General features: G+C 36.5%; 1 protein-coding gene across 2 annotated transcripts in view; it reads left to right on the top strand.

Annotated features, from left to right (window-relative positions):
* Window positions 1-371: 371 nt before the first annotated feature.
* Window positions 372-14,354, top strand: part of LOC110461989 — a 48,980-nt gene continuing 34,997 nt past the window's right edge. Inside the window, exons 1-2 of one of the 2 annotated variants that reach the window (XM_021515748.1) lie at window positions 372-555; window positions 8,575-8,880. In XM_021515748.1, coding sequence (XP_021371423.1) covers window positions 459-555; window positions 8,575-8,880 — 403 coding nt within the window. In that variant the 5' untranslated portion in view covers window positions 372-458. The remainder of the gene's footprint in view (window positions 556-8,574; window positions 8,881-14,354) is intronic. The other variant, XM_021515749.1, reaches the window with a different exon arrangement.

The raw sequence follows: 14,354 nt of genomic DNA, 5'->3' as shown, positions 1-14,354 counted from the left end.
TACTTACCCCACTTAACACTGGGAACCTCTATTGTCAATCTCCTGTAATACTTACCCCATTTAACACTGGCAACCTCTTCATAGCTAGTAGACCAAATAAACCCCTTCAAAACCCTTCTTATTGGTAACGCTTCAGTACGTTGTGATTAAGTCCCCCTTACACATATTTATGATGTAACATTTATGTATTTTTGTTATACATAATTATTATATGATGATCATTTTGATTATTTGATTATTATATAATGGTGTGATACATATTCAGAATGTGATGTTTATGTATCTTTTTTAAATACATATCTTTGACATCAGCAATGAAATTGTGAGTTACATATGTGTATTTCAGAATAGATTGATTTTCTTTTGACAGAAACAATCCTGCTGTCAGCACCTTTAAAATGCTGTGAGCAGCTTGGTGAGGAGACACTTGGAGAGAAATGCCGTATTAGGGAGGAAGCATGAATCAGGGACTTACTCTGCTCGGCTTTCTGTGGCTAACCTGTGGCCATGTGTACGCAGCCGAATCAAAATGTTTACCGGACATTGATATCTCAAGTAAGTTAGAACTATTGTTAGTTTGTTCCTTTTTATACCTTAAGTTGACTTTATTTAATCGGAACTCTGGATGTAGTTTACTAGAACAGAAATGTAGACAAGATTTCTGCATAATGTATTTTTAATAGCTGTAGCATATAAAGAGTACTTTTTTCAAAGTTTTTCTTTTGATATTTAAGTTATTTTTAATTTGATTGATCATGCCTACAGTTGTTTAAAAACAAAATGTAGACAAATCAATGTCGAAGAAATGATTTTTGTTCTCTGTACATAACTTATTGGGGTCAGATTTATGTTTCTGTAAAGAGCAAATGACATTTAGATTTTTGTTGCAACATTAAAAGTTAAAAATTTAAATATTTTATGAAAGATTTTGTTTATTAATCAGACACCAAGTTTTTAGTGATGATTTTTAGAGTAGAACAGATTGTATTTATTACACTACTGTATCAGACCTGTCGATAGGGTTCTCAATCTAAGGAAATTCTTGAACATTAAATTTTCCATAAGAAAGCATTACTTAAGGAATATTTACATAACTTAAGATTGTTTTTTTTATCTCCAGTAATGATTTTCTGTGGGAAACTGAAGGAATTTCCTTTGGTTAAGGAAACCAAGGACTGTGAATTTGTTGAAATGAAAGCATTTCATACTACACGTAATGAAGACAATGGGTTACAGCAACATTAAAAATAGCTAGTCTATTAAATCTTCATGTTAAACCATATTGTGCTGTCATCATGTCATTAAACACACCGACTGACACTAGAGGATCACCATCAGTGTATCACCTGTATTGGGTTTTAAGGTCGTAAGGTCAGACTCGGTAATACTTTTAACCCACTTCTAGGTTTTACTTTATCCCGGGTTGATAAAATAATGTGTTGACAAAAAGACTATTTCTGTCTGTTGTCTGTCTAAAATTTCCAAATTTCACATGACGAAGGACCGTTCTATGTAGATGTCCAATAGTGGGGTTTGTAGATTCCTAAAGTCAGTACTAAAAATAGAAAAAGGGGGTTATTTTGCAAAAAAATGCATTGTATTGACCTTTCTGACCTGGCAGTGTTTATGTTATCAGTAAATGGTATTTGGTAGATTGTTGTACCTGATTAATGCCCACATTACCAGGATCTCAAAATCCAAGATGGCCACCAGTCTACATGGCTATTATGATAGGTATGATCAAGCTGATGGTGGGACCCTTTCTGACCTGTTCAGTGTTCTAGTTCCAAGACCAAGGCAAAACCAACTAAGATGTGTTGTTAGTTCTCTGTGACCATACAGACTGTGGTTTCATTGATTTTTTCTTGAGAAAATCAATATTATTGTTGGGGAAAACAGCTTAAAATAGCTCGAGGACATTGATGCCATGTAAGATTTCAGTGGAAAAATTGATAATATTATTGACAGGTTATACAATTAGCGTAGGACTGAAGTGTTTATAGACCTTTTATTCCATGTGACACTGCCATCAGGTTATTCTCTGAGGGAACAAAGCCAATCTACTGATGTTGAAACAAAGAGGGACAATAGGATGTCTGGTGGTTTCATATTTAGTTTAAAACAATTGTATACAAGTGTGCTCAAGCGTGATGTTGGAAAATGGTTTAAAATTTGATGGGAAAATAGAGATCAATGTAGGAGAGAAGACAACATTTAAACTTAAGTCTAAAGAGCTGAAATATAAAAATCATTTTTTTTTTTGTAAAATCACATTTTTTCAATCAATTTAACATTGACTTGCCCTATTGAAAAGCTGCAGTCTGTAATATTTTTTCAGATTAGCTCCAAATTTGTTGGATGTTTTTTGAACAAACACAAAATATATTACTATCACATGTTACCGTATTGGCCTATCATAGTAAATGTTGTGTATCAACTTTTAGCTATATCTATAAAAAAAAACCACATAAGGTTGGTAGGTAAAAATAGATTTTGCAGAATATTTTTACAGACAGCACAGACCACAGACTTCAACAGTGCTTGTGTAATATTAGTGAATAAATATGATGTTCTTTATAATCTAGGGGGGGAAGCTAGTGGAAACTAGATAGTTGTGGCTTTAAGCATGAAATGTGTAGGTTTTGCGATGAGCATGACTTGTATTATTGAGTCAACGTTATAGGTTGTGAGAATGAAAGTAATTAGAGATGATGGATATAGAGAACAGAAAATTTCTAAGGTGATCGATGCACCAGTTACACAATGTACCTGTCCTACTGGCCAGAGTTATTATAGATACTTATGATGCACCAGTTACACACTGTACCTGTCCTACTGGCCACAGTTATTATAGATACTTATGATGCACCAGTTACACAATGTACCTGTCCTACTGGCCAGAGTTATTATAGATACTTATGATGCACCAGTTACACAATGTACCTGTCCTACTGGCCAGAGTTATTATAGATACTTATGATGCACCAGTTACACAATGTACCTGTCCTACTGGCCAGAGTTATTATAGATACTTATGATGCACCAGTTACACAATGTACCTGTCCTACTGGCCAGAGTTATTATAGATACTTATGATGCACCAGTTACACAATGTACCTGTCCTACTGGCCAGAGTTATTATAGATACTTATGATGCACCAGTTACACAATGTACCTGTCCTACTGGCCAGAGTTATTATAGATACTTATGATGCACCAGTTACACAATGTACCTGTCCTACTGGCCAGAGTTATTATAGATACTTATGATGCACCAGTTACACAATGTACCTGTCCTACTGGCCAGAGTTATTATAGATACTTATGATGCACCAGTTACACAATGTACCTGTCCTACTGGCCAGAGTTATTATAGATACTTATGATGCACCAGTTACACAATGTACCTGTCCTACTGGCCAGAGTTATTATAGATACTTATGATGCACCAGTTACACAATGTACCTGTCCTACTGGCCAGAGTTATTATAGATACTTATGATGCACCAGTTACACAATGTACCTGTCCTACTGGCCAGAGTTATTATAGATACTTATGATGCACCAGTTACACAATGTACCTGTCCTACTGGCCAGAGTTATTATAGATACTTATGATGCACCAGTTACACAATGTACCTGTCCTACTGGCCAGAGTTATTATAGATACTTATGATGCACCAGTTACACAATGTACCTGTCCTACTGGCCAGAGTTATTATAGATACTTATGATGCACCAGTTACACAATGTACCTGTCCTACTGGCCAGAGTTATTATAGATACTTATGATGCACCAGTTACACAATGTACCTGTCCTACTGGCCAGAGTTATTATAGATACTTATGATGCACCAGTTACACAATGTACCTGTCCTACTGGCCAGAGTTATTATAGATACTTATGATGCACCAGTTACACAATGTACCTGTCCTACTGGCCACAGTTATTATAGATACTTATGATGCACCAGTTACACAATGTACCTGTCCTACTGGCCAGAGTTATTATAGATACTTATGATGTATACGTACCAGTTACACAACGTACCTGTCCTACTGGCCACAGCTATTATAGATACTTACTGCTAACTAAACATGGAACTCTCTTTCAAAGGAGATAGATATTACACAGTAACATTCCATATACCTCACAAAGCTGTTTTAACATTTTTTGCTGCGAATTAATCCACAGGTATAACATTAGCGGAAGAATAAACTTCCAATTATTCTGCTTACGTTGCTGAAGTGTCCTTTGCCTATGAAATGGAACTTTATGTTACTTTAAGTAGGCTTGTCCCGTGTAATTACAAAATAAACATATTGATTACCTTGAAATAATTAAGTGGCCGAAATCGGTGAAATATAATGGAAATGACAAAGTTTTTGATGTTTTATTGATATTTAATTTCTGATTGGTTTAAACTGACTGAAATATGAGTTTATAACTTTGAAGAAGGTTTTTTCTGTAAGAGTGCTAGCGCTTCACCCATCAAAATATAACAATAATTACAAACTAAATTGTCAAGGGTGTAATTACTGTCAAATTCAAAGAGTAACATATGTTACAAAGAACTATGTCAGATAGATTTATGGTTGAATTAGGCATTGGGCCATGCCTCCTTAAAGGGGCCAGGCCCTACACAATTTCAGCAATATTTCACTTTTTGACAGATATAAAAGCTTTATAGTTAATTTCCCAGTGTGAAAAAAACCCTCAACCTTTTCCAAATTTCACCAGCGAAATGCAAGTGAATAAAAAAGAAGAAGAAAGTTTTTACGTTAAAGTGTCATATAGCAATTAACCAACTTCATTTAAGTGGCGGTCATACAGCAATTAAACAACTTCATTAAAGTGTCATATAGCAATTAAACAACTTCATTAAAGGGTCATATAGCAATTAAACAACTTCATTAAAGTGGCGGTCATATAACAATTAAACAACTTCATTAAAGTGGTGGTCATATAGCAATTAAACACCTTCATTAAAGTGTCATATAGCAATTAAACAACTTCTTTAAAGTGGTGGTCATATAGCAATTAAACAACTTCATTAAAGTGGTGGTCATATAGCAATTAAACAACTTCCACCTGCAACACTATTGTTTTATTTATTTGATAAACTGAAAAGTTATTTATGATGTTTTACATTTCTGTTAAGGTGGCTCCACACATCGTCATCAGCGTCCATTTTCGTGACGTACTTCCGGAAAAAGTACAGCTCGGACTCAATTATCCTGATCGAAATGTGCATGTACACCGTGTCGTCATTTCCGTACTGCGTATCGAGAATTCAATATATCGTAGTGCAAATTATAGTAACACCTGGGCTGTTTTTGTTTAAACGGTCAAATCGATTGGACCACTGTTGTTCGTTTATTAAATAAGGTTGGACCTATAGTAATCTGATGCTGCTTTCAGGCGAGCCTTTAGAAAGCCTTGCATGCAAGGCCTGCATACACATTTGCAGGTCAGCCAGGATTTATACCCGAAATTGTTACATTTATAAATGGTCAAACCGGTTGTTCCGCATAAACGAACAGGCCCCTGGTAAACAATAGTACACGTGCGTGCCGATGATATGTCAACACCCGATATCGAGATTTTACCGGTAAATGTATAATCACACATACTTCAGGAATAAAGCTTTCCAATTCATGGACATAAACAGACTCCCGGGAAGACAGTGACATGAGACCAGATGACCTCAAGAAGGTCATATAGGAAACACCTGGTATGCAGACGTACCGACCTCACATGTGCATATCACGTGCCTACACGAGTTCATAAGCTTGAGGTTGTTACGATTTTCACTGTTGAGGGAGTTTCGCTCCGTCGATTAAATTGTGTTTACAAATGTAATCTACTTACTCTGTGAAAATAATGTTTTGTAAAATATCAAGATACCTATGAAATGCATGTGTGAGTGCACGTGAGAACGGCATACCTTGCGATAGCCTCTGGTCACATATGTACCTGACAAGTAATTATAAATATACCGTGAGTTAGCGGACTGTGGAATGATGTCCAAAGTGTACATAACTGAGGGTAATTTGGTTCCATTAAAGAACAATAAATTGATAATTTTGATATTATATTTTTGATTTATTTCCATCATTTTTGTAATATGTAAACAGAGACAACTGTCATTGTATAAATGTCATCCCCCTGCAAAAAGTTCCGATTTTTTTCAAGGAAGATAGCTCTCACCTGGATCAAAATGATTGTAAAATTTAAAATAAATTAATTACAAAGCCATTGTGAATATTTTGTTCAATTTCCCATTCTATATGTATAGATCTTTGTGTCCTGTTTGCTTTTAGCTTAATTGTAGATAATCACTTTTATCCGTACAAATTCAATAAAAAACACTTTGTGTAACATGTGTTACATATTTTGCGTTAAATAAAAATATTTGTAGGGTTAATTAGAAATGCTTCTTTTCATTTTATTATTGTTGTTATTGAATTGTTCCGAACAATGCCACACACACACAAAAATGGAAAATATTAAAATTGACGAAAATTTAATTTTTTGGTATTTTTTCCAAAAAAGTCCCAATTTTAACAACAGAATGTTTAGATTTTCATAAAATCAACTCTACATAGTTGCATTACCATTATATGAAAGTTTCAATGAATTTTGCTGGTTAATTGCGAAAGTGTGGAGCCACCTTAACTGTATCTAATGGATCAGGTAAAACTTGGGATTCCCTATTAGCTCACCTTACAGAATTAAAAGGGCCAGTGACCTTAGGCTGGCTCAGCATCCTTTGACTGTCTGGTGTATGTTTTTAATCAAATTCTTTTGAGGTCATGGGTCATGGTATTTTTGAAAGGCCTACAGTATTGATATTTGACCAGTAGCATGCTAGGATAAAGGGCTATAAAGTTCATAAAGATTGTTCAAATGCATGACCTTGACCCACTTTTGAGTTCATATGGGCCAAATATATTAAAAACTTTAATCAACTAACCAAAAGACATAGGTATATGATTTTTAGCTATTAACATGCTGAGATGAAAGAATATAAACTTTGTTCCAGTTAGCTCATTTTCAAGTTTATAGTGGTTGAAAGTGTTAAGACTTCAAGCAAAATGTCCTCAAATTCATAGGGCCTAGAGTAAGGGTATTTTTCTAAAATGCTAGTTGGAATAAAGGGCTATTAACTCTTTGAATAAATTAATTTGACCTCCTTTCAAAGTCACTAGTGTATAATTTAATGTGTTAAAATATTTTAACGTTTGACCCAAATGAGTAAAAAAAATCTAAAAATCTAAAGGTCCTAAATACCTAAACTGATGACTTTTGGTCTGTATAGTTGTCTAGATGCAAATTATTATGTTAATTGAAATAAATTACCTCAACCAACAGAAAGTCCTTAGAGTGAAATAAGTTAAATCTTCCAACTTAGAACCATAAAGTATTGACAATTAGGCTGTAGTATTACCTTGCAGCTTGCTTTCTATCAGGGTTGAAAAGTTTGACCTTGACCCGTATTGAAAGTCACGGATGTGAAATGTGTTTATGAATAGGTGCACCATACAGGCCCTTTGGATCTCTTGCTTTAAAGGTAGATGCATGTTTTATCTATACACAAAGAGATTTTGAGGTCTCAAAGCCTACAACCCATATTATAGCGTTTGACCATTTTAATTTCGAACCACAATAAAAGTATGATATCAATACTTTGAAATACTGAAAATCAGTAGAAACCCCAAAAAGCTAAATTTGTTGCAATGAAGTTCCATTTCTTGTTCCTCCCCTTAGTTGTTTTCTGAGAATCACCTAGACTAGTTTGTGTTAGAAAGAACTCTGTTTCCGTTACATCTGCATAATAGATCAAGGTTGTCAGAATTTGATCTGATCAAGATGTTGTATTAAACTTCATACTGTGGGCTTATGGTTCAATGTCTAGCTTCTCAATCTGCATGGCTATATGATATAATATTGACATGCTTTCTATTATGGTCAGCTGAACCTCAATCTGTCTAGTCTGGTGACCACCTCCTGAAAGTTGTCAGACAAGACAGGTTTGGTAATGTTAATCTTTATCATCATGCATTGTTAACATATGTATTCATCTTTTTATTTGCCTTTATGTATACATGTATATATACATTTTCGCCAGGTTGAACATTGGCCGTCGCCCGTGAAATCAATTTTCACCCCTTGTTAATTACACCCTTGACATTTAATTACTATGTATATTATCCTGTTTACTTATATTCGTTGTAATGATAAATTTGCCCTCATCACGGAGGGCAAAAAGGCAAAAACTAAAGTGCAGTGAAATTTCCAGGTACATTGTATACAGTATGTAGACAGCAAGCCTTCGCCTGTTATGAGTGACCACCTGTAATGATAAACTTCTCACATCAAATTTCCTTTGAGTCTTCTTTTCAGTGTCACGATTAAAGCCTTTTAGTCATTATATGACTACAGGTAACAGAAAACCCACATTTTGTCCTCTCGCTACTTAAAAAAACATGAAGAAAAAAGCCTTCATTAGTTCAAAAATGATAATGATATATGGTTTGTATCAATAGAAGTCCACTTGATGCGTGTTTCAGAGAATGGTGTCACTCCCGACGACCCGTTTGTGTATTTCGGTCAGCACATTAACCTTAACTGCACCGTGTCCACTAGACAGCTCCCTAAAAATTCAATGCTGATATTTTTGACGAAGCGCGATGATGGAAAAGAGGAAGAAGTTGAAAACACTATTTTGATCCAAACTGATTCGACACTAACCATAGCAATTAACGAAACAATCACAACACCTGTCAGACTGACGTCCAAATCGGTGAACTACCGATGCCGACTCCGCTGTGACACGGGCAGCCAGGAAGTAGGATATCAGTATGTTACAGTAGATAGTAAGGACGCCTTTTTTATTTCTTTTGTTTGCCTGTCATATTATTATACTTTTTATGTGATTTTTCTTTTCTCTCTAACATGCTGGCTTATGTATAATACTTAGAAAGAAACTAATAAATACAGGTCAAAGTTCAATACAATGTATACAAAATAGATACAGGAACATGTACTTACAAACATATTCTAAATAACTGTATTTAATATTATTAATTATGTATTTTTCAAGAATATTTTGAAGGTAACATTACATTAGAGAGAAAATTCCATTTTGAACTTTGACCTGTATTTATCAGAATGCTTGTGTCATCTAATGCATGGGGAAATGTTACTAAAACTGGATAGTAAAATTCCACTTACTCAAACTTGATTGGTCCAGGGCAAAAGTTTTAAGTTACCAAGATGTTCCAAATTTTGTAAGGAAACAACAACATATTTTGTGAGTCAAAATAAAAAAACTGTTATCATGCTCAAACTGAGATTTTTTGCTCAATCTCTTCTTCCCATGAAAAATATATACAACTAGAACATGTCTGTCAGACATAAATGCCCCCGCTGCCATGTGAAATTAGTTTCAGTGTTCTATTAAAAATTACAACCATGCACTTTGATCTTGATACCCTGAAACATGCACACACACAAGGTACTACACTTAAAGTTGATAAGTTGATTTTAATATTCATATGTTTTTTCTGTATGTTATTACCATCTCAATAACATATTGAATGAACTTTCTAAGTGTTTAAATTGAATCAGTTGATGATGTTCTCTGATGGCGGGGGCATAAAAATAACATTTATCAAATGATTTGGAAGACATTTTGGAAAGACTAAAAGCTCAAATATTGTTTAGGTGTTTACACTTCTGACCATTCTACATGAGTTTGGGAGGTACAAGAAACCTGGCTTGAGCACAGAGTACATGTTTGAGCAAGAGAACAGTTTTATACAAATGGGCCCAAGCCGAGTTACAGGTTTGATATTTGAGTCAAAGAAAATGTTTTTTTTCTCTGTTTATTTCTATGCAACTGCTGTTTTTAGAACACTACACATCTCTACAACAGGTCCATCTATAATCTCAAACTCAGAAACACTGGTGTTTATTATTTTTTTTATTATTTTTTATTTTACTGTCTGAAATTACATCAACATGTCTAAAAATATAGGAACAGTTATAATTACATCCTAAAGAATTAGTAAAATAATAAGAGGAGATAGTTTGACTTTTATGGTATTTGGTTATGGAACCTGTTATAACTTAATTATACTTGCCAATCTTTTAAATTATTCATTGAGGATAAATTTGTGTAACAGAGATATAAAGCTCAACTTTGGAGTTTAAGTAAAATGTAGGGTCAATGCATGTATGACTGTAGGGACTTCTAATATGTTGATTATAAAACGTATCTAGAGGTGTCTCACAGTGTCTCGGTGTATACTGATTGTAGGAGTAAGGTGGAACAGTATAGACGTAGGGTGGACAAGTATAGACGTAGGGTGGACAAGTGTAGACGTAGGGTGGACAAGTATAGACGTAGGGTGTACTAAGTATAGATGTAGGCAGGACAAGTATAGACATAGGGTGTACTAAGTATAGATGTAGGCAGGACAAGTATAGACGTAGGGTGTACTAAGTATAGACGTAGGCAGGACAAGTATAGACATAGGGTGTACTAAGTATAGATGTAGGCAGGACAAGTATAGACGTAGGATGTACTAAGTATAGACGTAGGCAGGACAAGTATAGACATAGGGTGTACTAAGTATAGATGTAGGCAGGACAAGTATAGACATAGGGTGTACTGAGTATAGATGTAGGCAGGACAAGTATAGACGTAGGGTGTACTAAGTATAGATGTAGGCAGGACAAGTATACACGTAGGGTGGACAAGTATAGACGTAGGGTGTACTAAGTATAGATGTAGGCAGGACAAGTATACACGTAGGGTGGACAAGTATAGACGTAGGGTGGATAAGTATAGACGTAGGGAGGACAAGTATAGACGTAGGATGGATAAGTATAGACGTAGGGTGGACAAGTATAGACGTAGGGTCGACAAGTATAGACGTAGGGCGGACAAGTATAGACGTAGGGTGGACAAGTATAGCCGTAGGGGGGACAAGTATAGACGTAGGGTGGACAAGTATAGAAGAAGGGTGGACAAGTATAGACGTAGGGTGGACAAGAATAGACGCAGGGTGGACAAGTATAGACGTAGGGGGGACAAGAATAGACGTAGGGTGGACAAGTATAGCCGTAGGGTGGACAAGTATAGACGTAGGGAGGACAAGAATAGACGTAGGGTGGACAAGTATAGGCGTAGGGTGGACAAGTATAGACGTAGGGTGGACAAGCATAGACGTAGGGGGGACAAGTATAGACGTAGGGAGGACAAGTATAGACGGAGGGTGGACAAGTATAGACGGAGGGTGGACAAGTATAGACGTAGGGTGGACAAGCATAGACGTAGGGTGGACAAGTATAGACATAGGGTGACGTAGGGTGGACAAGTATAGACGTAGGGTGCACAAGTATAGACGTAGGGTGGACAAGTATAGATGTAGGATGGACAAGAATAGACGTAGGGTGGACAAGTCTAGACGTAGGGTGGACAAGTATAGACGTAGGGGGGACTAGTATAGACGTAGGGTGGACAAGTATAGACATAGGGTGGACCAAAGTATAGACGTAGGGTTGACAAGTATAGATGTAGGGTGGACAAGTATAGACATAGCGTGGACAAGTATAGTTGTAGGGTTGACAAGTATAGACGTAGGGTGTACTAAGTATAGACGTAGGCAGGACAAGTATAGACATAGGGTGTACTGAGTATAGATGTAGGCAGGACAAGTATAGACGTAGGGTGTACTAAGTATAGACGTAGGCAGGACAAGTATAGACATAGGGTGTACTGAGTATAGATGTAGGCAGGACAAGTATAGACGTAGGATGTACTAAGTATAGACGTAGGCAGGACAAGTATAGACATAGGGTGTACTAAGTATAGATGTAGGCAGGACAAGTATAGACATAGGGTGTACTAAGTATAGATGTAGGCAGGACAAGTATACACGTAGGGTGGACAAGTATAGACGTAGGGTGTACTAAGTATAGATGTAGGCAGGACAAGTATACACGTAGGGTGGACAAGTATAGACGTAGGGTGGAACAGTATAGACGTAGGGTGGACTAGTATAGACGTAGGGGGGACAAGTATAGACGTAAGGTGGACAAGTATAGACGTAGGGAGGACAAGTATAGACGGAGGGTGGACAAGTATAGACGTAGGGTGGACAAGTGTAGACGTAGGGTGGACAAGTATAGACGTAGGGTGGTCAAGTATAGACGTAGTGTGGACAAGTATAGACGTAGGGTGGACAAGTATGGACGTAGGGTGGACAAGTATAGACGTAGGGTGGTCAAGTATAGACGTAGGGTGGACAAGTATAGACGTCGGGTGGACAAGTATAGACGTAGGGTGGACAAGTCTAGACGTAGGGTGGACAAGTATAGACGTAGGGGGGGCAAGTATAGACGTAGGGTGGACAAGTATAGACATAGGGTGGACTAAAGTATAGACGTAGGGTTGACAAGTATAGATGTAGGGTGGACAAGTATAGACATAGTGTGGACAAGTATAGATGTAGGGTTGACAAGTATAGACGTAGGGTGTACTAAGTATAGATGTAGGCAGGACAAGTATAGACATAGGGTGTACTAAGTATAGATGTAGGCAGGACAAGTATAGACGTAGGGTGGACAAGTATAGACATAGGGTGGACTAAAGTATAGACGTAGGGTTGACAAGTATAGATGGAGGGTGGACAAGTATAGACATAGTGTGGACAAGGATAGATGTAGGGTTGACAAGTATAGACGTAGGGTGGACTAAGTATAGATGTAGGCAGGACAAGTATAGACGTAGTGTGTACTAAGTATAGACGTAGGCAGGACAAGTATAGACGTAGGGTCGACTAAGTATAGACATAGGGTGGACAAGTATAGACATAGGGTAGACTAAGTATAGACATAGGGTGGACAAGTATAGACGAAGGGTGGACAAGTATAGACATAGGGTGGACTAAGTATAGACGTACATTTAAGGTTTGTTAGTGCTATTTCCCGAGAAGTACTGGAGGGTTCTTTCTCAAATTTTATTTGCAGGTTTCCCACTGTCCTTTATTGTTCATGTTTACTTTTGAAACTGATCATATAAACAAAATGGCCAAGCAGCGGCCATCGTCGATTTTTGACATTGAAGGTTTTTTAGTGCTATTTCTCAGGAATAACTTTCTCAAATTTGATATGTAGGTTCCCCTCAATGATCCCTTGTTGTGCATGTTATATTTTGAGACTGATCATAAAAACAAAATGGCCGAAGGAAGAACTAAACAGATCATTCTCATATTGTGAAATGACAAACTCACTTTGAAGGTTTTCTTTTATATACAGCAGTATTAAGTTTAGATCAAAAGTTACCTCAAGGTGCATTTACTGTTAACATGACTCTATCAAACAGATTAGAGAAAAGAAGAGAAAAAATTGAACTGACAAAGAACTAATGAAGATGGTACAATGGTGGGCGCCAAGATCCCTCTAACGGGGATCTCTTGTTTTAATTAATTAAGTTAAGGTTTCGCCAGGAAATATAACATTCCTTAAAGGATAGTAATTAAATTTGAGGTCTTTGAAAAATAGATATGAATGGAGGGTAATTTGGATCAGTGCTGAGAAATATATACGATTTAAGATATCTAGTAAAGAAATATTTCACATTTTTATACGCCCGGCGAATGATGGGACGTATTATGTTTTCACGGGGGCGGACGGGCCGTTGGGTGGGCGGCGGGCACACATTAGTTTCCGCTCAATAACTTGAGTAATTTTGAATGGATTCATTTCAAACTTAGTAGGAAGGTTCATTGCCATGAAAGCTCGGACAAGTTCGATAACCAAAATTATTTGCTGGTTATTTATGCAGTTATGGCCCTTTGTAGATTTGACGCTTATCTCTCCAAAATTTATGCACTTATGGCCCTTTGTGGCAAACTGCTCATTCAACATCTGACAGGCGTATCATGTACTGCTTTGCGGAACTCTTGTTGAACAATTACTGTAAAACAAAATCATTTTTGTAGGGGTTTGTTTTCATTGATTAGATGGTAACTCTTTTAATCCATGAGTAATTAATAACAGGTATAAAGTAAAGGATTCCTATCTGTGGTATACTAATAGTATTGGAGCTTCACCTACTAAACACGCCATTTAATTCAGGGTTTGATAAACATTCAAGTCAAATGTCTTTTTGAATATTCTCAGGAATCAGGGATGATTGTGATAAAAATATGTAAATTTTCAGTTGCACAGTTTGCAAACCTGGCTGTGATTATAGCTATATTTATCTGTAGTAGGGATACCCGACGATCAGCTGAACATTCTACGGATTACTTGTCCTTTGCTGCTATTACAGCCAAAT

Source organism: Mizuhopecten yessoensis, unplaced genomic scaffold (genome assembly GCF_002113885.1).
Source record: "Mizuhopecten yessoensis strain PY_sf001 unplaced genomic scaffold, ASM211388v2 scaffold10715, whole genome shotgun sequence".
NCBI classification, from domain to species: Eukaryota; Metazoa; Mollusca; class Bivalvia; order Pectinida; family Pectinidae; genus Mizuhopecten; species Mizuhopecten yessoensis.
Note: the sequence above shows the minus strand (reverse complement) of the source record. Positions and strands in the feature narration are given on the sequence as shown.